This window comes from Melospiza georgiana, chromosome 15 (genome assembly GCF_028018845.1).
Source record: "Melospiza georgiana isolate bMelGeo1 chromosome 15, bMelGeo1.pri, whole genome shotgun sequence".
NCBI lineage: Eukaryota > Metazoa > Chordata > Aves > Passeriformes > Passerellidae > Melospiza > Melospiza georgiana.
The window spans coordinates 9,167,123-9,193,455 of NC_080444.1; the positions used below are offsets into that span (position 1 = coordinate 9,167,123).

The window sequence follows — 26,333 nt, forward strand, 5'->3', positions numbered from 1 at the left end:
GAAGTTAGTAGTGTGTCCAAAAGATGACCAGGGTCTCTGAAAGTAAAGGATGAGGCAAACTGACATCTGAGTCCTGAATCCTGAAAACTTCATCCAGGATGAGGTTTCTGTGGAGACTTCTGACACTTTTTGGTTGTGTTTGAGTAGGAAATGTCTTGAGAACAGCTTTTCCTGTGGTCTTATCTCAAGCTTAAATATGAAGATACACAACCGGTTTGCTTTTCTCCTTTAAAAATATTTAACTGAACTTTTAAAACCTCAGCTGAAGAAAAGCAGTTTTGGTCCAAGTGCTGAGAACAGGCTTAGACCAGTTTTCACTACCCATATCCCAGTTCTAACTATTACCAAGAAGTTTTTCAAGTGATCTAAATGAAAACTGCCTTGGTGATAAATTTTAAAGAAAATTTCTTAACTTTTAGGGTTTCCCACTCAACACTTCTACTTTAATAATGACTGAAAAGAAGAAAAATACTAATCATAACTATGTCTTTTAAATCAAATTGATGTGCTCATGGTGTAGTCAGATTTCTGAGGCATCCATGCCTTTTTTGCTGTCAAACAGCTGTCCATACATGAATATATCATATGCTGGCATTGCATTCCTAATTAGTTTTCTTTTCCTAATTATACAGCTCTCACACCTTTTCTGGTTTGTTTTATATCTGTACTTGAAGCGGTAAATGTTGGTTTGCATTTCTGTTTGAAATTATTCAAAAGTCATTTGTGCAGATGGCGTTTCTCTTCATATTAAGCTGATTTCAAATGTAGTTGTTGAAGGATACCTTCCAAACCATATAATATTGAAAAACTTGGGATTTTTCTTCTTTTTTAAAAAATAGAGCTTTTCATGTTCTGTAGCTCTGTAAAGTGAGTCTTGCAGTTGCCTGCTGCCTGAGTGGTAGTGATGTAATTATTCTCTAGGGGGGAAATGCCTTGAGTAAATATATGAAACGAATGGAATAGACATTATGCAACTTCCATCCTTTTTGTGAGGCCTCATTTTTGTAAAACATTTTTGTTTTGGTCTTCTGGCTGAATAAATACAAGCTGAGTGAAACCTGATGTCATGGAAGCTCTTAACACTTTCATTTACCTCAACAATTCTAAGCAGAGCTTTCTCTCTTGACCCTGCTTGGTTGCTAGAGTTGATTTTTAAATGTCTGTTTTCTCCTACTGTGGGAAGATGGCTTTTAATGGAACAGAACTCCTCAATGACTCAAACCTTTGAACCTGGTAGAATGACACTTCCAAAGTGATGGGTTGACCTAAGAGTTCAAGTCCAGTCTCAATTTTAAATACCTTTTCCCACCTACTCAATTTTCCAGGTAAATCCACAGTTACTCTTCTGAAAATCAGAGAGATCTAGATTTTCCTCTAAGTTAAAATTGATTTTTAAAATGGGCAAAATACCATTTAAATCTCCAGAATTAAAGCAGCATTAAACAGATATGAAAGTAGTGCTGTCTGCAAGAAAAATCCAGGCAAGTAGTCTGAATCCTGTCTGCATCCAGAAAGTCTTCATTTCCAGCATTTCTAAGTGCTCTGATCTGTTGGATTTGGATTAGGTTTGTCTCTTGTCAGTTCTAAATCAAAAAGCTGTTGCCTATGTTGGCTTCAGTTTGAATACCCCCTAATCCTCTGTTTTTAGATGTGAGAGTCCCCCTCTGACCAGACTTGTGTACATAGCTGAGTTTGGCAGTTCTCAGTGCTGTGGGTCTCTCTGCATGTACAAGCAATACTTGATTGTTGTTGGAGCACTCAGGAGAAGGCCAGAAGAGAAATTCCACCCTCCATGGCCTCCTCCTCTCTCCCTCTCCCTCTCCCCAAGCTCCTCTTTTGTGGTCCTCAACAGCAGTGCAAAGCGTTCCCTTCCTGAAGAGGAAGTGGGGTACCTCAACTTCCCTAAAGGACCATTAGAAAACTGTAATTTCAAAATGAGTTTCCTGTCCAAGGAAGAGGGCTTAGCACTTACAAGAACAGTTCTCCACTGTACGAGGCAGACATTTTAGTTTTATGAGGAACAAATAAAACATTCCTGTGTGCTTTACAGGCATAACACTTTCTTAGAGTCTTTAGTTGCAGAATGGCCTGTCTACATAGCTGTGCTGATCAGTCACAGGGAGTAACACGGCCTGACTGTTCAGCAGGGCTGGAAAGCAGCAGAGGTGGGGGAGCAGAGGCAAACCAAAAAACAGCAAAGCCTTCCCTTGCTTTTCAGCTGGGATTAGGTCTGAGGTACAAACAGCTGCATTCCTGGTGGGAAGAGGTGGAGGTGGTGGCGTTACTCAGTGACAGAGCCTTGCTGAGGTCAGAGGGGATTTCTGGGTGCACCCAGGGTTTCACTGCATCCACTGTGAGGTGATGCAGGGCTTTGCCATCACAGGCTGCAGGCAGCAAAACCTCACATGTCTGAGCTGGGCTTGCCAGAAGTATGTGAATGGGATTATGCCAACTTAATTCAGTGCTTTGGAGGTGTGGAAAGCATGGGCAGGTTGACCTTACCCTGCTAATCCAGCTTTAAAAATAAATTAAAGCTATTGTTGTCAGCATGAAATGTTGAGTTACTTTGGGGTTTAGATTTAGTATTCTGCCTCATGCTATAATGAAGTTAATTGTGTACTTTCAAGAACACCAAAATGGTGAAAACACACCAAAATCCTCAATGAAGTTTAGCTGTAGAATATCCAGAAGCAGCTGAAAGTTTTCCAGTAAGCATCATAGCTTACTTGTTATGGGACTTAGGATGAAAAATAATCGATGAATCATGTTAAATTCAGTCTAATGAGAGGTGTAGTCTGAGCTGTATATTATTACTGAAAATTTACTGTGTCCTATGGTAAAGGCATGTGGTCACATGAACTTTGATTTTAGTCTTTTTTGTTTCCAGGTTAATGCCTTAATTCAGTTCTCTTTGCCTCTAAATCAGGCTTACAGGAGAGCTCTCATGGTGTAGTCAGTTCTTAAATGTGAAATCAAGCTCATAAATTACTCTAATGTTACAGTTTAATGTAAGTGTGTATTAGATGCAAAAAAAGACATTTCCCTTTTTTTTTCTCCTCTTTTTCTCCACATGTTACCAGATATGCAAAAGGAAATCTACCAAGTGCAATAGTGAGACACAGATTGTAGAGAGGGAGATGAAAGGTTAGGTGTAATGGAGACAGCAGTAGCACATAATTGCCGAGTCTGATAAACATATTATGTCATTTTTTTTAATTGTTCCCTAGACTTTCTTGTAATTAATTGCATCCTTGCCCAAGGTTTGTTGAGCTGCAGATAAATCAGTTAGCAGGTAATGCTCTAGTCTTTCTCTTCAAAGATCCTTGCACGGGGAGCAAGTTCATCTTTCCTAATTCAATAAAAGCCATTAAATGCCTGGCTGTTAAACATTATTTTTTCAGAACTGGAAACATCTTCTAAGGAATAATTTATGAGGAGCAAACAAACATGATTCATCAATTACTTTTTCTGGTTAAAAACTTCTTCTCAGATAGAGAAAAAAATCTTGTAATGAGTGTAGCAGCAGAATTTGTATTTTTAATGTCCTAACTTGGATGTGTGCTTACATGGTTCCCTAATGCTAAAAATGAGTCACTGAGAATAGTGTCTTTTCCAGTAATAAAAAAGTAGAAGTGATACAAGCCAGAACTCACATTTGACAGATCTGAGAAAAAGACCTATAGAATTTGTGTTTCTGCTATACTCTGTCCTCTGATAGGAGAGGGATCCTAAGAGATGAGCACACAGAAGCCTTGAGAAGAACACTGAAAAGTGAGGAATCTGGGGAAACTGCTTCAAAAGAATAAAGAAAATAATTCTAGTTTAAAGCACAGGACTTAAGTGTACATTTGTTCTTCAGTGATTAGACATATAAAAACAAAATTATAATTTTAGAGATAGATGTCTATTGCAGGTATCTACAGCAGTTAGGAGTGACATGATGTAATTCCCATACCTTAGGAGTAACATGATGTAATTCCCATACCTTTTTGCATGGATGCTAAATAACACAGTGACTTTTCTTAATGACCACACTGTAATTAAAAGGAGCTTGCTTTTTCCCCAGCGGAAATTCTGGAATTGGCTGGAAATGCTGCAAGGGACAACAAGAAGGGTCGAGTCACTCCTAGACACATCCTGTTGGCTGTAGCAAATGATGAAGAATTAAATCAGGTAAGAAAAACCTCTGCCATGTGAAGGCCAGGATTTCCTTTTAGGGCTTCTTAAATTGTCTTTTCATATAGCTGACTTGTAACTCAAGACCTGTAACTTATTGAGCAGCACACCAGGAAACACTCACTGGTCTGCTGGCTGTGTAACTAACTGCAGCACTCAGCTTAATTATGTATTTCAGCACTCCTAAAATGTGTAAAAATGCAATGGAGACGTAAAATGGTGTTTGCTAACACTATTACAACCACTTCTGTTGGACTGGGGAATTGTCATAAATTCTTCAAGGATGCAGAGAAAATCCTGCAGATGCTGGTTTTTTGTTTGTTTTTAGTTTCCCCCTTAACTGAGGACTCAGTGGGACCTATCCTGTTCTCACTGAAATATGTTATTGTGACCACAGAAGAGCTCTAAAGTCTTGCAAGTCTGTGTCCTTTGCAGACTTAAAGATGCCTTTAACCTGGCCATAAAATATTGAGCATCATTATTACAGTGCTGTGGTGTCAGCCAGAGGCAGTGGCTGGGATCAATGTATCTTTGTGTGAGAAGCTGTAAAAACCCCTCTGAAAAGATACTTTTTCCAAATCTGTGTATCATGATGGAGCAGGAAAAAATAATATTCCCCCAACCACCCTCCTTCTGGTTTTGTCTGAAATTTGGTAATACTTTCCATTCATTATCCCTTTGTAAGCTTGGAGCCTCTCTGGGTTGAGATTAGGGAGCAGTAAATACAAATCAGAAGGTGGGAGTGCCTGGGGGACTTTGATGTCACTGTCTGTATCCTCCTGAATAGTGAATTAGTCCCAGTTAGATGTATAAAAATTAGTTAAAGTGGTTTTAAATACAGAACATTATATATTTCACCTCTGCTTTTAAAGGCTTGAATAAACTGCAGCTTTTGAATATTGATCTTCAACTGCTTATCTTTTGAAGAAAGACAGGTATAGAGATTTGTATAAATGTTGCCCTCTATTTTGAAGTTTCTTTTTCTAAGAAAAAAAATCCCTTAATAAAACAATTGCAGGAAAATGCAGCACTTGGGACATATACTGGATTCTTCACAGTGTGGCACCTGCTGTAGTCTCACACCCTGGACTTTGGGGTCCCATTATTCTCTCACAGACTGCCCTGCTGGGTCCTCAGGTGTGTGCCTGGGGCTGTCTTGTATTTCCTCATTGGGTAACATGCTGACAGTGACAAGCATGTGTGCAAGAAGAACACATGCTCCCTTTACAGTTGAAATCAAGTGTGTGGTCAGCTCCATTTCATGCATTTCTCATCTCTTCCTCAAGGATACTGGTGGAGAAACTCAAGGTAGTATACAAAATTTGCAGTAAATCCTATTTTCTATTTATCAGATAGTAAATGCTGGAATTTGTCGTGTACAAATTTTTTTATTTATTTTTGATTAGCTATTGAAAGGGGTCACCATAGCCAGTGGTGGAGTGTTACCCAATATTCACCCAGAGCTGCTGGCAAAGAAGCGGGGATCAAAAGGAAAACTGGAAGCCATCATCACTCCACCCCCAGCAAAGAAGGCAAAGTCTCCATCACAGAAAAAAACTGTATCAAAGAAAACAGGTGGCAAGAAAGGAGCAAGGAAATCCAAGGTAGAGTAATGTGTTTATTTTAAACCCAAAGCTTGCCAGCAGTAGCTGTAGGGTTCTTCACACTGAGTCAGTTCTCCATTGCCTGTGTTGTTACCAATGGTGATTTCAACCACAGTGTGAGCAGGGAAGGACAAGCTCTGCTCTTCCCGTGGTGCATCTGGAGCATGAACACCCTCAGGAATGGCCCAGGTGTGCAGCACACACAGATGGGCCATAAATAGTCTGTTCTTTGTAAGAAACAGTCAGAGGTGGGCAGAGGGTGTGCCAGGAGACAAGAGGAAAGTGTCTGGGGGCTGTGCTGGTCATGCCTTACAGGTTCAGTTTGTAGGAGTAGGAGATCTTTCTAATGTGTACATGTGTAGCCAAGGATGTTCTTTCTTTTGCAAAGCAGCTACAGTTAAGCAATAAGTTTGGCAAATAGGGAGAAAAGTACAGGAATTTCACATGAAATGGACAAGGAATGTGAAAGTTCCCTCTGGGTCAAGCAAAGCTTCTTTATTTATCTGTTTCTGTTTACTTGGTCTCTCTTCCAATTATTTTACTCTTTTGGTTGAATTTAGTTTGCTCCCTCAGAACACCTATTAGTGCACATTTCAATGCAGTGCTTCCAATAACCATGCACTAATAATTCCCCTAAATCTGGAATTTTTTTGCCCTGCTTGATTACAAAAGCAGGAAGTCTGTTGTGGGGTTCTGTTTTTCTTCCACACAATAAACTGTATTGTCTGCTTACTATATTGGTATTTGGCTAACAGTAAACTCCTAGGGAATTGAAATAAGACCCATGAAAATCTAATTTTCAAAACACTTGTGTAAAGTAAAGCGTGGTTACAGCTTCTAAAAGCACAATGTACCCTTGCATCAAAGTCATTTTAGTTGTTCAGCCTCAGACTCAGTTTATATACTTTGGAAAGGGGCAATAGGAGAACAGTGGCTTGCTCAGTGTTCCAGGTGTCCTTTTTTGCTTCAACATAAGTATTTGGTGCCTCAGCAATATCTATATGAAATCATAAGCAATAATTTTATTGAAAATGCAATTGGTACCAATTGAGTTTATAACCACAGTCTTTGTGAATTGATTTTCCTTTTCAAAATGTTTGAATCCTCCTTTTTGTTCAGTAAACCAATTAATTCCTGAAACCTGTTATTTCACAGCAGTAATAAAGTTGAAAAAAAGAAATGGTGGTTGAGGGGAACTCCTCTCTCCTCCAGCAGTTTCACTGGGAATGAAAGTAGGTGATGATGGAAAATTGTTCAGCCCATTTCCTGCAAGCAGGCAGATAGAAACTAGCTGTATTCTCTTGACACTGCTTCTAAGGACAGCCACATTACAAAGGAGAATTTCTAAAAATAAGTCTGTGAAATCTGGGAGCACCTCCCTTCACAGATAAAATTTATTCTCTGACAAGTCAGTTTCTAGTTTACAATGTGTGTCTTCCCACACACAGAAATCTGTAATCTTTGTCCACACAAGCCATTAGAAAGCTGTTAAAAGTTTGGGGCTGTTTATATGTTTTCCTGCAACATTTAGGACAACTGCCATCTCAAGTGTGTGCTGTTGTGGGCAAGAGGAGGTGCCTGTAGATCTGCAGACGTTGAGGTCGTTTTTCCTATTGATCCCTTCAGCTGTTATCAGGCGCTTTGCTTGGACTACAGGATAAAATCCAGCACCACTGTTTGTACAGGCATTTTATTGCCTGCTAAGCATTTAGTGCATGTCATATATCTTAGTGTCATTAAACTGTTTTTCTCGGAGCCTTGAGTTAACTAATTAACTGTATTTCTGGAAGAAGAAGCAGGGAGAAGTGAGCAAATCAGCCAGTGCTGACAGTACAACAGAGGGAACTCCTGCAGATGGTTTCACAGTCCTGTCCACCAAAAGCCTGTTTCTTGGCCAGAAGGTATGATCCTGCATTTTTATAAATTAATACCTATTTTTCTGTGCTGCTCAGGGAACAGCCCCCTCCTACTCCCCCCTTTTCCACAAAACATCTAGGTACAATGGACATTTCCCCACTGAGCAATCAAGGAGATGTGTGATATCAGTTTTTCTCATCAAAGAAATTCTCTGAAACAACTTCTAGAGCATTTTAAACAGTACATAAATAAGTCTTCATGTGACTACATAATTAAATACTTAATTAGAAGGAAAGCCTGCGTGCTTGTAATCTATCTCTTTCATAAACAACATAATTGTTACAGATAAGCATCTGCCAAAGAGATTATTCTAAGCATAAAATGTATTTTTTCCAACAGTCAGCCCACTTCATTGCTGATGTAAATGATTTACAGGTTTTTATCAAAACCTATTTTAGACATTTGTTCATAATAATGTTCTTATGCTGTGTTCTGCTTTGTGATTTACAGAAGTTAATGTTGTGTAATAATGAATGATGCTTTTATGTAAAGCTAGAAATCAACAATTCTTTTTTTCCCTGTGAATATGATTTGGGATGTGGGTTGGTTTAATACAAATACATATCTGCTTAAAGAGGATCCATTTAAAGAGATGAGTCATTAAATTAATTTGGTCTTTTATCCTGAAACCTGCCTTTAATATGTGATGCAAAATTTTCTTAAGTAAAACTGCATCTTTCTGCTATCATTCAATAATCAGATCATTGTGTTGTAAGCCATAAAAGATGAGCCATTGTCCATTGTTTAATGTAACTCCTCTGACTCATTTTTATTTCATAATGAGGTTGTTCTCCATTTATCCTCCCGTTTGTTTGCCAAGTAACATGCATGACAGTAACATTTTTTTCAATATTTCTAATTTTCCACATTGAATTTTACAGCTGCAGCTACGTGGCTGGTTTGGTAGGGTTGGTTTTTATTTTACTCCTATTAAGGGGGTAGTTTTTCAAAAACATTTTGATGACTAAATTAGAAAGCAAAATTTATAGTCTACATTACTGTTTCAAGAAAGCAAGTAATGTCAGACCTCTGGAGCTGATTTTGAGCTCATTTTAGTTACCAAACCTGTAATAAGACCTAGCGTTGTGTTCCAGCAAGACTGACCCAGCAAATCAGTGGGGCTTTGCTGTTGGGCTCTGTGGAAAAAAATCATGAACTCCAGGACTGCTTTAAGCTGTGGTGAGCAAAGCCAGTGTCTGTGGTACAGCTTCCCAGTGAGTCCCAGTACTGGGGAATGGACTTTCTGGCTTTCTCATTCACTTGAGTCCAGCCCCCTGAGGAAATTGCTGGTGTGACACATCCGTCCCTGCACTGGGTCCTTGTCAGCCTGCACATGAGAGGGACCAGGTGTCAGCATTTTGTTGTAACACATAATGAAAAGAGAAAATAAAAGAAAATGCAAACTTGTTTGTCTCCTGTGAGGGAACACAAATCAAACAGATCATGTTCTGAGTGTTAGGGAAGGCATTTGAAGAATTGCTGCTGAGATCAATCAATCAGGATCTTTCAAACCTTCTGTGACATTCTTGAACACCTTTCCAGCACATCTGTTTGGTTTGCAAAACCATTATCTGCCAGATCAGAAAATCCTTTCCTAAGTGCAGAGATGGAAGAAAACAATCTTGGTTTTGATATCACACCATTCATAAGTGTTTAATGGAAAAAATGTTTTTCTTAGCTCCATGTTTATAGAAGAGAAGGAACTTATTTGCAAGAGCAGATCTTCATCCTTCTAATAACCCTAAATTTAATTCAATGCAAAACCCACAATTGAGAATGTTGCAAACCTGGGTATTGTTCAGTTTTTAAATTACAGTTATTGCATTAAATGTTTAGGTAACTGCTGCCATTCAGCTGGAAATTCTTAGAGGTCATGAAATGGCAAAGAATCCTTCAGTTATACCTGTAGAAGTTTATTAGTGCCACATTAATTATTAAAATCTAGGTAATAAATATGTAAATGATTGCACATCCACAAGTGTCGTCCCAGTGGAGATGTGGCATTGTGCACATTAAGTAGTTTGTTTTTCCTGAGAGTATTACAAAGTAGAGGCAGAGTTGTAGGAACTCAGACCTAGGCTTTAAGGTCTGGAACTTCCAAGAGACCTCAGCTTTTGGTCTGCACTAAGCATCTTCAGTTTTCAGTATGAGACTCACACCAGAAAAATCTTCAAGACTTTGAAGGTAATTTTGTCTGAAATTAGAAATGCCAGGCTTAGCTTAGAAAATATTCATGGATGTGCTAAGTGCCATCTGCATTTTATCTAACTAATATTTAATTGAAATGTTAGCTCAAGTTATGTCCATTCTTTGTTGCACATGTATATGCAAGTTGTATCTATTTATTTTTTTTAAGTGGCCCTTTAGGGGATCACTTCTGCCTAATACATGCTTCATACTGTTGGGTAGGGAAATTGAGCAATTACTCATTGGTGGATTTAATTCCACAGGAAAAATTCTGATTAATTTTTTATTTGTTTTTGGCAATTGGATAGCTAACAGTGCATTGAGCAGTAAATGCAGAATTTAGTAAAATAATACTTAGCTGCCAACACATGCTATCAGTCATGGGCAGCTTTTTAAGCATTTTCTTGTTGTTGCTAAATTGAAACTTTAATTACCAGCTGGCTGTTATGTAAATCCCATATATGAGTAGGCTCAGGGATAGATTTAAGGTCCAAAACAAAAACAGTCTGCAGCTGATAGATCTGCGGTAAAAACTTGTAGAGCACAGAATTAGGAATCAAAAAAATCACTTACAGAATGAGCAAAATATGTTTAGGAACATACTATAATTCCACAAAACAGTCGTGTTGTGTGCATGTGTTTTGCTGTTGTTTTTTTTAATTTAAAAATTCATTAAGTTTTTTTAACATTTTGGTTTGATTTGATTTGACTGGTTTTTTAAACAGCAGTTGCTTGTAGTCAAACTCAAGACTCAAACTCCAGTATGAATAACTCACCACGTCTGAAGTATTAAAGGATTCCAAGCTATTTGGGAAGGAAGCTTTCTTAGATTTTATTACAAATTCCCAAACAGACACATACTTTAAAACAGGGCTGAATTACACTCATTTTTAGACAGTCACCCTAGTTTGAGGTAACTCATAGTTTACTCAAGCAACATATGCAAATTATATGAAATTGCAGGCTTTTGAAAAGAGAAAGAAGGTCAATTCATAGAATGAAATTAATGAAATGGAAATATTTTTTTCAGAAAATTTAAATATAGGGATGGTGGCCTCCTTAAATGTCCCATTCACTTGTATGGGTTTCATGGACTGGCTCATATTCCCTGGTAATAAATTAACATATACAAAGAAATTATTTGAAGAGTTAACTTTAAGACTGTGGGCTACAACAAACAAGAGATAAAATTCTGATATGGATGATATAAAGTGCCATGCCTGAAGATGAATGTTATGCTTTGTAGGCTGAGGGCTTTGGATTAAAAGGAAAGCCTGGCCTAACTGCAGCTGGTTGCAGGAATTGCATAAATAAATGAGAGCTTTCTCCTTCATGGTTGTTCTCTGTATCACCCAAACAGCTACAGGAAAAATAATTTAAAATGCATATTGTGAACTCAGGCATTGGTTATGCTGTAGCTAATGTATTTCCCCAAATGAAAAAGTCTGGAAAATCTTTTGCACTTTTAAAGTATTTAAAGTTTGTCAGTAGTAAACGTGGTTCCTGTGAAATCAGACTTCCAACAGAAGCTATGAAGCAGTGTCAAACCTGCTCAAACCCTGGTTAGAAACTTTCAATACCTGCAGTTTTGACCTTTGCCAAGTTTAGTATTCCCATTAGGTCACATCAAATTTTAGAGCTGGTTTTGTGTTGTGGGTCACATCCTATGAGGAGACCCCCAAACTGTCTCTTAAGAGCACACAGTGCAGATGTGAGGCCAGTCTCTAGAGCTCTGTGCTGCCTTCTGCAGTTCCCTGTGTGCCTCAGGAGAGGAGAAATCTTCCTGTGATTGCAGGAGAAATCCTCCTGATTTAGAACAAGAAAGAAATTCAAGACATGCTTGAAATATATGAGGATACTTAGAGGAGTAAATGAGCATTAATGGTTGGGTTTAAAAATCTCCTTTAAAAGGAAGTAAAGCAAACAAAATAAAAACTAGAAGCAATAAGCACGTAATATCATGTGCCTGCTTATGATACCTCACCAGACATTGCCAAAGGCTGCAAAACTGTAATGAGGACTGAAGTGCTGTAATACAGAACATGGTGACTACTGATAAGGAAAGAAAAAAAACCACATCCCCTTGTTGGGATGGAGGAATTGCTGGAGACAAGTGTCTGCTTTCTCAGAGATAGGCCCATGTTTGCTGGCTTAAAGAAGGAGCAGCAGCAGCTTTGCTCCTGTTTCAGTGCAGAATAGTCCCAGCACATCCCTATAACTGATGCTTAAGGGATGCTTAGGGTGTCCTTCATCTCTATACTTGGGGAAAAAACAAATACTCTCATTTGATAGCAAAATTGGAATCACAGAATAGTTTGGAAGGGACCTTAAAGCTCATCCCAGTCCAGCCCCCTGCCATGGGCAGGGACACCTTCCACCAGACCAGGTTGCTCCAAGCCCCATCCAACCTGGCCTTGAACACTTCCAAGGATGGGGCAGCCACAGCTTCTCTGGGCAGCCTGTGCCAGGGCCTCAGCATACTCACAGGGAAGAATTTCTTCCTAATATCTAATCTTAACCTCCCCTCCTTCAGTTTTAGGCCATTCCCTTTGTCCTGTCACTCAATGCCCTCATGAAAAGTCCCTATCCAGACTTCTTATAAGCCCTCCTTAGATCCTGCATAATAATAAGAATCCCAAATAGTGATCAGTGTAAAACCAAAATAGAGCTTACTAGCTGGTACATTCATATTCTCCCAGTATGAGCAATGTTTGAGTCTTGTGTTTGAATTTTTTGGGCTAATATCCCTTGATGACCTGCCTTTTATTTTGCATATTTGTTTGCAGTGATGCTATCTCCATCTGTGTTGCAAAGCTCACTTTTCTGCAGCTTCTCTGTGATTTCCCAGCTGTCCTGTTATTTCCCACCTCATGCTTTTCTTTTCAGCTGAACCTTATTCACAGTGAAATCAGTAATTTAGCCGGCTTCGAGGTGGAGGCCATTATCAATCCTACCAATGCTGACATTGACCTTAAAGATGACCTAGGTAAATGGGGCATGGGTTGACACAACTAACGGTCACATGGAAATTATGGAACCCAGAATTTACTCCCTAGGGCTTCATACCTTTAATCAGAGCAGAAATTCAAATCTTGCAGGTCCTGCTTTGTTGAAGAACTATATTCAAAACACTTTTTGACCAATTCTGAACACTTGCAGCTATTGCTAGTCTTCAAGCTGATTTCAGTTCAAAAAATTTAAATTCTTTTCCATAATGATCATATGTGACTGTTAGCTATTTTGGGGGGTTTCTTATTTGAATACTTCGAGGACTAAAATACTTTTTTGTCAGGTTTTTCTCAAAATAAGCAGTTTCTCCATTCTACCTGCAATCTTAAGGGTTTTATTTCAATACTTAGAGTAGGCATAAAATTTTTGGTAAGGGTTTATTACTTTATTAGCTGTCTCCAAATCTTCCATATCTTGATTTGATGTTTAATTCAGTCAAGAATTTGTTTCCATTATGTTTCAGTTCTTCCCTGTCACTTTTACATTCAGCTGGAAACAAATACTGACATTATACCGAGAGTGAACTATCATGGGTGGAGAATCACTTTTGAAGCTTTTCTTTTCAGATTGATAAGAAATCAAAAAATCCTTCTTTAACAGAAGTTTATTCTTCAACAAAACAAAAATTGCCTTTATTGCATTATGTACTGCTTTCCCTTCTTATTTGAGTAGACCTGCTGCTTTTTTTGAAACTTCCTTAATGGAATACAACCCATAATTCTAATACTGCTGCATTTCCTATGGGAATGTAGAGAAGTAACTTCACAAGAAAAAAGGTCTAAGAAGGCTAATTTTTATATCAGCATTTCTTAGAAATACATATCTTTCTGCAAATATCTTAGCCATTTCAGCATATAATTAAAAGATATGCCTTACTTGTAAGCTATACAAACAATTTGTATTTTCTGAAGCAAATTCTGTACAACCCTGGCTGCAAATACATAGTTTCCTACATGTGAAGGAAACTGGTATTTTTAGAAACAAAATTATTAAAGACTTTACATATGAAAATCAGTGGCTGTCAGCCTATTAGTGCTGACAAAATGGAGAAACTAATTATTTTGTTTGTCTTGATGATCCTGAATTTCTCTTTTTTAAACAGATTCCATATTTTAATGTCATGCTCTGTGGGGAACTGGTTGTTCTAGGTTTCTGCAAAGTGAAATGGGGCATTTAGCTGATTTTAAAACTTTGGAAATGATCTCATGTGATTGCTCTGACTTGTCATTTTAACATTTATTTGATCATGTCATACTCCTCCTCCTGCTCCCTACACCCCTTTCTCTACACACACCTGCACACACAACTCAGCATACTCCTTTGGCGCAAGGTTTGGAGATGTAAAGGTAGGAAAATATGGACGTTGGTACATGTGTAAATGTAGAGCCTGTGCTGGGTCTCTGTCCAACGTGGTTGATATACATCTGTTTACCTGTTGTAGTTGCAAGTTGTACAGGCTGACATTGCCACGATCGACAGTGATGCTGTCGTTCACCCGACAAACTCTGACTTCTACACCGGTGGTGAAGTAGGTAATGGCAAGTTCAGTGCTGCAGTTCGTATGTGTGTGCATGGTCAGCAGCCACCAGCTTGTTGTAGCTATGCAGATCTGCATTCATTTCTCACTTCCAGCAGTCCCCACTGATCCTAACAAGAAATGAACAATTACAAACCTAGTGGGCATTTTTGGTTTTTGTTGCCAAATCAGCCTTTCAGAAGTAACCGTGGAGTGCACCACCAAAATTTAAATGCAGGCACTTGACCAAAGAAAATGAATTACGACATTGTTGGTTTGACAAGTGCCTGGTTTCAATGTGGTTTGAGTCTTGATCTTTAGATTTTAACCAGTTCCAGTGCACTCTCTCCATGCCAAGGTTCAGATGTTCATATCTGGATTCACAGGCTGGATCTAACCTGTTTGTATTTTCCAAACTCTTAAGATTATCCTTATGGACCGATGACCTTCCTAGCCCTGCTCCACGGTCCTCACACCCACAAGCCCAGCTAGTGCTGCACACACATCAGTCACCTGAGCTACAAGACTGAGAGAAGGCATGACAGGAAGCAGGACAGACCTCTTAATTCAGCCATCTGAACTGTCCCTTGAGTAACTGTTCTCCTAGCCCTTCTCTTACCCCTCTCATACACAGAATTTTGAAGGATTTTATAAAAGGATAGGAGCACTTCGATTGAACTGCCTTGGTAATTTGAGAAGGCAAATCAGAACTTGGGCCAAATGTAGAAGTTGCTGGCAGTGCTTAAGAACAAGTCAGCTGATCCCAGCCTCTGTTCTGCATCTCATCTTGATCTTACCATCGCTGTGAGAATGGGCTCCCCCCATGCCTAAGGCCTTGTTTTCAGTACTGCCTTGGAGGGACACACATCCTGCACCACCTGTTTTTTCTGAAAGGGCTGTATTCTGAGTAACAAGCAGAGAAATACAGCTCTGGTTGACCTGCTGGGGCAGAAGCACTGTGACTTTGCTGGCTAAATAATATGCAGAGTGTCATAGTAGCCTGTACCTGAAGAATATGCTTCCAAAGTCTGTCAGACCCATTTAGCCAATGTGCCTATCTCCTACCCTGTGACAAAGAAATGCTTTTCTACTCTGCAAAGAAAATTGTGTCTTGAAGTTGGACTGCTCATTCCTTAGTGTAGGTTCCTGTTGCCTCTGACTGCTGTAAGAAAGAATAGAAGTGCACAAATGCTTAGCTTCCAATGATTAACTTTTACCCATCTAAATTTTTTTTAATTTTTTGTTGGTTTTTTTCCCTAACAATTTAAGTGTATTGGGGGCTTATCCTGAGAATTTTAGAGCCTAAATTTCTGCTAACGCTGTTTTCAACACTGATACCAATGCCTGCTTGGAAAGCATGAGATAATGATCTTATTCTCATGGGAGTGACACATATTTATGCTTGTGAGCAAATAAGCTACTAACCTTGAAGCTGTGAAGCAAGACTTCCCTCAAGAAACTTGCTAGTGTAGTGGAAAATAGTTAAATAGAGTCTGTCCTTTGCCAGATTAAGCTAATTTACAACATAGATGTCAAGTATGATTTCAATATAAACCCTCACTATTAATCAGAAGAAAAGCATAATTGAGGAGTAAATGCAGAATATTTCACTCATTCATACCAAATATCACTTTTTCTCTTCTTTGTACCAGATCTGCTAGAAGAGAGCTGAGTGGAATAAACTGACATGGTTGTTCATTGCTTTTAATTATAAATTAATTCCCACTAGAATGGAAAAAGCTGATCCTTCTGGATTGAATTAAACCAAACTAGGCTAAATTCCATTAAACGTACAACAGCTCTGCAATGGCAAAGAAATGACCTACTTAATAGAACTTTGCTGTTCCTAGGTTCTGCACAAGGCTTAATTATGTTTCCCCTTGAAACAAGAGAAATTAAGAATTATGAATGTCATGGGTTTTAGGACTGATCAGAGTCCATGGACTCATGGGGAATATAACTGGCATATATATAAATATAAATAGGAATGATATGGAAATATATACAACAAAAATATAACTGGAATGGAAGGCTGTTTCATTCCCTCCCCATCCCTCTCAGTCAGAGTGGTTTTATAAGACCCTGGAGTCAGCCACATCTGCTGGATGGGCTCAGCAAAGGGCACAGAGTGTTGTGCTTTACTCACTGCCTTTGAAGGGCAGAGTGCTTCCAAGCACCTGAGTGCTGCTCTGGATCTCCTTTCCCAGCACTTAAGACACCTTGCTGCTACCAATAAAGCCATTACTGTCTTTTCTGAGATTTGTAAAGTGATCCTCCCACTCAGTTGCACTGGCAAAGGCAACTTTAAGTTCAGAAAGACCTTAGGAGTTTGGCTGAAGTATTTATATTTAAAAGCTTAAATGAGCACAAACAGCAAATTACACTCTGACCTACACAGTCTGACCTTGCAATCCAGTTTTTGGCAAACCCTGTTGAGAACTGCTTATGAAAAAGCCAAAGAAAAGGCACTGCTTTTTTAATTGTCCTCAGCTTTTGTACCCCAAAAGCAATAAACTCCCACAAACAAAATAGACTCAGGGTCACAGAGTCAGTTTTTGAATGGAAAACAAATGCATTGTTTTCAGCTTTTCAGTTTGGAAGAAATTTAGCAAAACCAAACAAAAGCATCTTGCAGTCTTCTTGGTTCCTAGAGCTATATAACCTGATCTAGTAACTGGAATCTTGGAGGAGGGACTCTGCTTCCTGGAGCATATAGTATGTGCACTTCCATCAGAAATTGCATTTTTTTTCTTTCTTCATCAGTGGAAGTAAGGGGTGTCGCCAAATAAATGTCTAGATCTTTAGAGATCCTAGTTCTGAATTTTGGAAATCACTTTTCAAAGCAATTTCTCAAATCAGAGCCTTTATGATATCACTGCTTTTTATTTATCTACCTTTATAATTAATATGCACAGTGCAAAATTATGTGGGATGCTTATGTAGTTAGGAAAATGCTTTCTTGGGCTGTTTTTTCTTTCATTAATATTTAAAACTAGAGCTGCAAAATAAGATCTAAACCATTTAGTGATGGACTGCCTTTGTAAACAGCATACCTTTTGGTTGCCCTGACACACTGCACAGCTCTTCTCCTCCCAGAATAACTTTGTCCAGCTCCTTAGTTGTAGTTAGAGAAGTTCATTGGAGGAATGTGTTCCTTAGAGATTCTCCTTATTTCTGAGGCTCTTCCTCTTGGTTAAAGGTGGCTCAACAAGCTGGGCAGTTACCAAGTAAAGCAGCCCGCTGCACTCACGAGACTGTTTCATTCCTGGGGCCACCTGTTGGGGTCAGGGACCAAGATCAGGTGAGTTTCAAATTCTTATTGTGGCAAATGGCTCTTTAAAACAATTTGTAAGAGAAGAGGGGAAATGAATCCTAGGGGAAGGAATTACAAACCTTCAACCACTGTTGAGCTAGCACATTCTTCTGGAACATTTCACACTAAGAGATGATCATGAGAAGGAAGGAGGTAGGGATGTCATGTCAGACGTTTCATGACAGTAAATTCAAGTCTGAGAATGTTAGCAAGGGATACCAGTGTGAGGTTTTTGGGTTGTTAGGGTTGTCTTTTTGTTCTTTCTGTTGTTGTTGTTGTTGTTTTTAATGACTAGCTAATTCTCAAGTCCCAAAAGGTTTAGATCTTACTTTGCAGTCCCCAAAAAGTGTTTGGGCAGAAAACTCTAGAATGATGTAACAAAAGCAAATGATGAGTCACATGTCTGCTGAGATCAGAGGAGTAAACTAACAATTCTCTGTTCAGGGAGCACTTTGGAAAAGAAAGGTGGCAAGGAGTTTGTGGAAGCCGTCATTGAGCTCCGCAAAAAGAACGGGCCGTTGGACATAGCCGGAGGTGAGGCTGCGCTTCGGGACCCCCACCCTGTGCCACTGGGGCTTGGCTCAGCCAGCCCAGCTCCCCCTGCAGCCCTGCTGGGGCTCTGCTGTCTGCAGGCAGCTCCCAAGGGCTGTGTGTTTGTATTCTCCACAGTTAAACTGCACACACTGCATCTTAAGTAACCTTTACCTAAGCACCTGGGAAATGGGCAGTGCTGTAGTGTTACAGTAGAGCCAGGCTGTTCACAGGTACGTGCATGCACACTCAGTGTTGATCATTAAGGGCACAGTTCAGAAAAGCAATTAATGAGATGCTTATTTTTGAGTCCAACTCTGTTAAACATCTGCTTTGCTGAAATGCTGCTGACTTTCACTGAACTTAAGCATGTGCCTAAAGTTCAGCATCTGCTTGGGTACTTAGTTTAATCAGTGCCAAAATCATCACTATAAAAGCTTATGACTTTTTGATGCCTAGTTATCAAAATTTATGTAATCTCAGAGAAAAATCTACTATGTGAGTAATAAAGTTTGATAATGGCAATATATAATTTTACACCATCTGTGAAATTGCTGATCCATGTTGTTCATATAGAAGGCTGATTCTGCCATCTGTGTTTATGCTATAAAAATAAATACAGTGTGCACAGTTTTGTAAACGAATCCTAACTACAGCCGAAGGGGAGATGTAAGAATTCAGCTCTGACAGGAAAAATTACAACTGTTTACTTCTGGAGCTTAATACTTTGGGGGTTTCTCCCTTGCTTTTTAAAATTTTTAATAAGTTTTTCTTGGAATTTTTGTTCTGCGAAAATATGCAGAATCAATTACACACTTTTTTCTTTTTACTAACTTCAGTACAAGATTGCTTACCAGCCCAGACCAAACTGCTCCAAATAGGTGGCAAGTTAAAAAGAAAAGTTTCTTTTTCTCAGCTATTAGTGCATCCCTCAGATCTGGGCATTGCTCCAATCTTACTCCAGGGCAGGTCTGCACTGCACTGGGATAAACTGGCTGTTAGGGACTTGTTGGAGGACTCTGGAACAGAACTAATACATCAATTTTTCAATCCTAAATGTACCCAGGGTTCAGATTTCTCAATTCTATGGGCATCCCTTTAATCTACCCATAACCAGAATGCTTACCTGGAATGTGATTAGCACAGAATAAGTCCATAGTTGGCTTTATCGTTCTTACTTCCCATTTCAGTGCATTTGCATTTGAAGTAAAGGACAGCTGCTCTTGATAATGAACAGTTGTCCTCATCAGAATTCTAATGTGTTAATTAATGACTACCCTGGAAAACACTCCCTGAGAAATATTAAAGTTGGTCATGTGTATCAATACAGTACTTTATTCTCTCAGGGTGAGGATGATATCCACATTTCACATCTGACTAGAGATATGTCAGCTGCTTTTAATAGATTTTTCTTGGATTTATGATGTATTCTGAATCTGCCAACATTTTAGTTGCACATTATGACAAATTAACATTGCCTAACACTGAGGCTATTCAACATGTTGGGACTCTGCAAAGCCATAAGAACATAAATGCTTGTGCTTCCATTGTCCTTCAAAATGTTCTGGTTAACCCCTGCTCAGGATCCATATGACAAAGTCTATTTTTCTCTTTCCTGCAGCAGCCACGAGATAGTATCCATATGTGATAATCATGTGCCAAGAGTTACCTCTGCTATACTTAAATAGCAAAATGCCTCATAAACATTCCAGAATAGAATAGAGGATTTCTATAAGAATCTCTGTAAACCTGGTTTTTTAATTTTTTAAAAAACTTGCTGGTATTTTTATTATGGTTTTGTGAAGACATAAGTTACCATTTTATACCAATGCTTTTGTCAGGTATTTTAGGGGCTGACTCTCTGTAAAGGCTCACTGTATGTTCTTGTGAGATTTCAGATAGATGTATTTCTTCCCTCAGCTTGTGATTAGGGTGGCTTTTTCCCCCCAACCTTTTTTTTTTTTTTTTTTTTAACAAACCACAGTTACAACTTTTTATTTGCAACCACAGCCCAGTGAGTTCAGAAATGACAGAGATCCTCCTCCCCTGGCTCCTGGCAGGCAGAGCACAGTCTGTTGTTGCTCTGTGATGGGAAGTGGTGAACCCAGAATGTGTTCTCCTGCAGAGAAGTAGGCCTCTCATCTGGAGAATCCCTGCCTGTCAGCAGTTTGTAGGCAGGGTCTGCTGCATCTTCTTAGTCCCCACATGTCCATGGTAATATTGTGGTGATAAGATATGATTAGTATAGTAAAATTCTTTTTCATTTCTTTGTATATACTAGGCTGGTCTGTTGTTCCACAAACAATGTGAATCAAACACTGCAAATCTGTAAATGCATCCTCTACACCCCTCTGTCAAGAATGTGATGAAAGAGGGAAACTAAGCCCAGCATTGTTCAAGTGATCTTGTATGACCCATACAGAGAAAAGCTAAAATAAGGCCAGGCCCAAAGTCTTGAAATCACACAAAATGTCTTCATTATAGTTGTTCAGAGACAAAGCTGGAAATAAAGCCAGAATCTTAATTCACCTCTTTTCCCTCCTTCCTTTGGGGTTTGCAGAGCACTAGTAGGTCTGAACTGCTCCAGTTTGGGCTGGGGTATGATCAGAAGCCTGCTGAACACTCTGTACATTTAGCAGGAGTAGCTGAAGGTCACCAGAGTGTAAGTCCTTGTGCCTGTCCAGCAATCTGGTATTTAGTGTATCTCTGCAGTAAACCCAGCCAAAGCAAGATCATCCCTTGTCTGGGTTTGGGTTCCAACAGATACTGCCCTTCTCCTTACCCAATCCTAAGTATGAATGTGCTTCCTTTGATGTCAGCCACGAATTCTTGCTCTCTCTCAAATAAGCTCAATCCTAGCTATGATTTATAAATTATCACAGCAAAATGCAGCTGGAAATGGAAAACACAAAGTCTCTGTAATCATGTTATATTTTTAAGGCTGTGTGATTTGTGATTTATAATCTAAAACATTCTCAGGGGCTAAGGGAATGAATGTTGATTGTTTGTGATTTTAATCACATGTACACTCCTTTAATCCTAAAGAAAGGAAGGTAATTATGTTTCATTTTCAATTCTTCCTAGCTGTTGTCAGTGCTGGCCATGGACTGCCTGCAAAATTTGTGATCCACTGTAATAGCCCAGGCTGGGGCTCAGACAAATGTGAGGAGCTGCTGGAGAAGACAGTGAAGAACTGCCTGGCTCTGGCTGATGAAAAGAAGCTGAAATCAATTGCATTTCCTTCCATTGGCAGTGGCAGGTAAGGTTGTCAGGCAAACCTGATGCCAAATAGGTCACATTCTCTGGGTGCCATCTGGTGTTCCAGTCCCTTCCCATGTACAAAACACCTTGCTACTACAATGCTGGCTCTTTTCTTCCTTGTTTGAATCAGTTCTCTAAAAGAAGAGTTTCTTCTAGGTGTGTTCAGGCAGTGCTTGGAGCCTGCAGTGTTTTCCTGAGTGCTAGTTTAGTGTTGGCAGATCTCATAGTTATCCCTGCTAATCTTAAAGCATGCAAATGGGATAAAGAGCATAATAAACTTTCAAGAGAATGTTAAAAGAATTCTTTCAGACCATCAATTCATTCATATAAATTGGAGATGTGGAAAAGAACGTGAAGAAAAGAGGTCTCTTCTGCCTGATTTTAGTGCATCATGAAACTTACCTGTCTTACAATGGCCAGAGAACATGGCTTAGTGTTTGTTTAAGCAGCAAACCTAAAGTGCCTTGATTCTCAGGATTTGCAGAGTCACTTCAAGCTTTCATCCAAAATCCATAAGCTGAATTCCATAGAGTTTACATCATGGGACTATTTCATTAAAAAAAAAAAAAAAAGACCTTAAAACCCCTTGCCAAGGTCTTTCTTTGAAAGCCTCAGTCTAAAGTTCAGGTCCTCTGGCTCTGTACAGTGTGCTCAGTGCCTTTGAAAGTTGGATCATGTTCTTAAGAGTCTTAGTGCAGACTGACTGCACCTTTAGTCTGAGGCTCCTGGGTTTGGGGTGCAGAGGGAGGTTGGGAACACCTGGCCCTCACTGATGGCTCAGTAGGAAGACCAAGGGCCAAATCTAGGCTGAATTACACAGTTGTGTGTATTAACCCTGAACAACTGACCGTCTTGAGTTTGCCACAAAAGAAGTTGGCTGGTGTACAACAAGAATATTCTTCCCATTGTGCTGTGTTGCAACAATAAATTAATTCTTGCATATTCTATGGGCTAAGGCAGAAAACAGTGTTTGAGGTTTTGGGTGAATGACAAGAAATAAAAGTTTCATGAATATGCTAAATTTAAGCAACTTGCATCATAAAAATCTCCAGCTAAGGTTAATTTGCATAGGTGTAATTTTTAGGAGATAACTTGAGCAAACTTTGCAGAACAGTAGAGAAATACAGCAGGGGATTCATAGTAACTTATTGGATTAACTGTCAGGGTCATAGGCTGGTCAGTACAAAGAGAAGCTCTGAATCACTGTCTGGGAGAAACTCTATTCCTCCACGGAATAATGTGGAGAGTGCAGTGTCTGTGGAATTGGTTATGTGAAAATGGGACCATGTAAAGTATCTTCCACACAGCCCTGTCTTTTCTGGATAGCTCCCAGCAAAGAACCATTCCCAGCCCTTGTTGTGAAGTAGGTGATTGGTACTGGAAGATGATGAAGCCTTGAACAATCCTCAGGATTCATATTCTGTTCTGAAATTTGGTTACTGACAAGCAGGATCTGGGGCAAGTCCTCCCCTTGGTATATACATATTCTTACTTGAGCCAGTTAAAGTGGTGCTTTTAAAAGATGGAGAGAAGTCAAAAGGCCTTGAGTAATATATGAGGTTATGTATTTTTCCTTTTTTTTCCCCTTAATTAGAGATACTCAAGCGTAAGTTAATTTTGGAGAGAACATAATATATTCTGACAATACTCTCTACTTGTTTTTATGAAGTCAAAAGCATTAAAAAAAGAAAAAAGTAAAGCTTTAAAGATAACAAATGCCAAAGACACCACATGTATGCAGCTGTTCTAGTACAGGCATCTGTCAAGCAGACATCACCCAATAAACCCACATAAACAGTTTCATTCTCTTTTATAGTTGAGGAATGGGATTACATGAGGGCAGTTCAAATAAATCACGAGGGGAAATAAAATAGCATACTTGTAGCATTCATTGGGCCAGATGCTCAGCTACAGCCAACTTATGGAAAGCACAGCTTGGGTTCTGTTCAGAGGTAGCCTGGAGTTCAGTCTGGTAGGGCCAGCAGGAGAAAAGGGAAAGGAGAGTTAGGGATTGAACATGAACTCATCCTCTGAGAAGGGATTTCATTCTGATGCTCTGACTTTGATCTGAATTGACACTGGTTTGGCTGAAGTCCCAAACTGCCTTTTCACAAGAACTTAACTCAGACCCATAGATCAATGCATCAGGCTTCTGTTTCTTGCAGCCCACATATGGCCATCAGGCCAGCACCTTCCTGCTGATTTTTCTGCTCTCTCTTGTTTCTTTTGGGAGAGGTGTCCTGAGCAGTGGATCGTTAGCAGCTGGCCAAGTGGCCTTCCTTTCACCTGGCCACTCTTCTTTCATGTGCCCTGGTGTGACCACCCTGCCAGAACACTTGGAAGTTGTGTCACTTCAGAGGCCCCTGAGAACAGCTCAGAAACAGTGTGTGTCCCTGGTTTGATGCTGTCTTGCATGACAGTTCAGAAGCAAAGTTCCTGGAAGATCTCTGCACTGTATGCCAGGATGCGGCACTCAAAAATAACTTGCAAGTGCCCAGGTGTGGAAGCTGCTCACTCCTATGCAGCTCCTGTGTCAAAACTGCTCTCATTTGATTAACTTCTCACACAGCTGATTATCCCTGACCAGCTCATTTGGCTTTGGAATAGTACAAGCTTTGCTCACAATTATTTTTCCTTTTTTTTTTTTTTCTTCTTCAATAGAAGAAAAAAATCAGGCATTTTCAAAAAAGAAAAAGAAAAAACAGTGTAAGTTATTTCATGCCATAATTTTTGAAATACCACAAACATTATCTTCAAGATAGCACGTATAATATCACATTACAAGCAGGAATGACATGGAATTGCTCTCTGAGAATGTTTTTTGATAAGGCAATGTGCAGCAAGTGGGCCATGACACAGGCAGTTGCCCTTCACATTTGGTGTGTTGCAGCAGAAAATAAGAGGGAGATTATAACAGCATTTTACTACCAGTGTGGTGCTTCAGTGAGCAAGTGCTGAGAAATGTTCACCTGTTAGTGCCAGAGGTGCATTTAGCCCAGCTTCCTTGAACTCCTCAGGAAGTGCTGAGAAACTCATCCATCTGTGTAATCTGTAAATTATTTGTAGTATTAATAGTACACACTTTATAATGGGGAATATTAACTACCAGGTATCTGTAAGTGCACGCCAAGGAACCAGGTGATGTTCAACAGGCTCTTCCAGGTTCTTTTTGGGTGCTACCCCTAAGAGAGTGGTCATGTCCCATCACCTTCAGACTGACTGTGGAGTGCACATCACTGAGGCTGGGGGAGGGCTCAGAATTTGGCAGGTAGACCCTGGTCTGGGTGAGTAGCAGTACTTCAGGAGTAACACAGCAACAAAGTTCAGGTCAGGTTCCAAGCAGTTACCAGGTGTAATTCCAGGAGTTTGCCATGATCTATAAAATTCAGATCAAAAAGTTCAGGTCGTAGCTTTGTTCACATCATTCTACTTGTGCTTGACTTGTTTTAAGAATAGATTAATCTTTTGGGCAAGGTTCCTAGATAAAAATGTGAAGAAGTTTTAAGAAAGGTTGTCAGGTTAGGTCCTGTAAAATCCTGTGCTTAGTTGCTGTTAGTAGTGGTAAGACCATATTGTACTTTGGGGTTTTTTTATGTTTCATACTCTACATCAAGTTCTCTGTCCCTTTTTACTTTTAACAGTTGCCTTGCTTTCAGGACAGGTTTGATTTTCCAGCTCCAACACATACACTGCTTTCCAGAACACAGCAGGCTCTTGGTTTACTTACCTGTTAAATGAGAATAATTGACCCATCAGGTATCATGAGGTTCAACCCAACAGTGTCTGTAGACTCTGTATTCATATTTTAGGAATGCTTTTCTTCTGTTTGAGCATTTTAAGTCTTGCCTAAATCAACAGCTTCTAATTCACACTGTAAACCCTGGCTTTGCAGCTTTATTTGCTGTGAGGTGTTGGGAGAAAAGCTGGAGCCTTCCCTGGGAGGTTAAACCATCAAAAGTCGGTTCAGCAAGTCTTGATTGTCTTTCTTTTTTTTTCTTTCTCCTTCTAGAAATGGCTTCCCAAAGCAAACAGCTGCTCAGCTGATCCTGAAAGCCATCTCCAGCTATTTTGTGTCTACAATGTCCTCTTCAATCAAGACGGTGTACTTCGTGCTCTTCGACAGCGAGAGTATAGGGATATACGTGCAGGAAATGGCCAAGCTAGATGCCAACTAAGCCTAGAAAAAAGCTACAGTACCAGCCCCCTCTTCCACCCATCAGCATCCCCAAATCCTTAAATCATTGTGAGGCAGAGCATCCCTTATTTTAAATTTTGCTCATCTAGGAAAAATAAAGGTGGGGGTTTTGTTGTTTTGTTTTGGATTTTTTTGTTTGTTTTGTTTTTCCTCTCTAAACTGTTTTATGTTGGCACTGATAGTTGGCATTACTGCTGTTAATGCACTGTTATACCAGGCATTGTCTGAAGTTAGTGTAATCTAGAAGATTTTATAGTTTTATTTTAATGAAGTATGGATTGAAGCAGGAAGCTGTTAGGAGTATGTAGTCTTTTACTTGTGAAAGAAACAGGCCAACCCTATTTTGTAACTGTGTTGTGGTGCTTTATCAATACATCAAGTGGCGTTCCTTTCATTTTTTAAAAGAACAGATGCTATAAACCTAATTTGTGTTTGTTTATTGTCTTAATGATTCTGGAAGAAAAAAATACAGAAACCCTGTTGTCCTTAATTATATTTACAATTTTGAAACTGTGTGAATTGATTTAGTAAAATGTTTGAACTGTTGCTCTTGGTGTACTTGGATTGATTTTTCCTTTAAGCCTCTATATTTTAAGTTGTGAAAAGTTAGCTCTGAGAGGGATG

At 39.3% G+C, this 26,333-nt stretch overlaps 1 protein-coding gene across 4 annotated transcripts in view; it reads left to right on the top strand.

Annotated features, from left to right (window-relative positions):
• Positions 1 to 26,028, top strand: part of LOC131089691 (core histone macro-H2A.1) — a 42,595-nt gene extending 16,567 nt beyond the window's left edge. The window contains exons 3-9 of one of the 4 annotated variants that reach the window (XM_058034526.1): positions 4,067 to 4,173; positions 5,583 to 5,780; positions 7,571 to 7,681; positions 12,771 to 12,870; positions 18,167 to 18,256; positions 21,338 to 21,512; positions 25,524 to 26,028. In XM_058034526.1, the coding sequence (XP_057890509.1) occupies positions 4,067 to 4,173; positions 5,583 to 5,780; positions 7,571 to 7,681; positions 12,771 to 12,870; positions 18,167 to 18,256; positions 21,338 to 21,512; positions 25,524 to 25,689 (947 nt within the window). In that variant the 3' untranslated portion in view covers positions 25,690 to 26,028. Of the gene's footprint in view, positions 1 to 4,066; positions 4,174 to 5,582; positions 5,781 to 7,570; positions 7,682 to 12,770; positions 12,871 to 14,334; positions 14,426 to 18,166; positions 18,257 to 21,337; positions 21,513 to 25,523 lie in introns of all 4 variants that reach the window. The other 3 variants (XM_058034527.1, XM_058034528.1, XM_058034529.1) reach the window with 3 other exon arrangements.
• Positions 26,029 to 26,333: the final 305 nt, after the last annotated feature.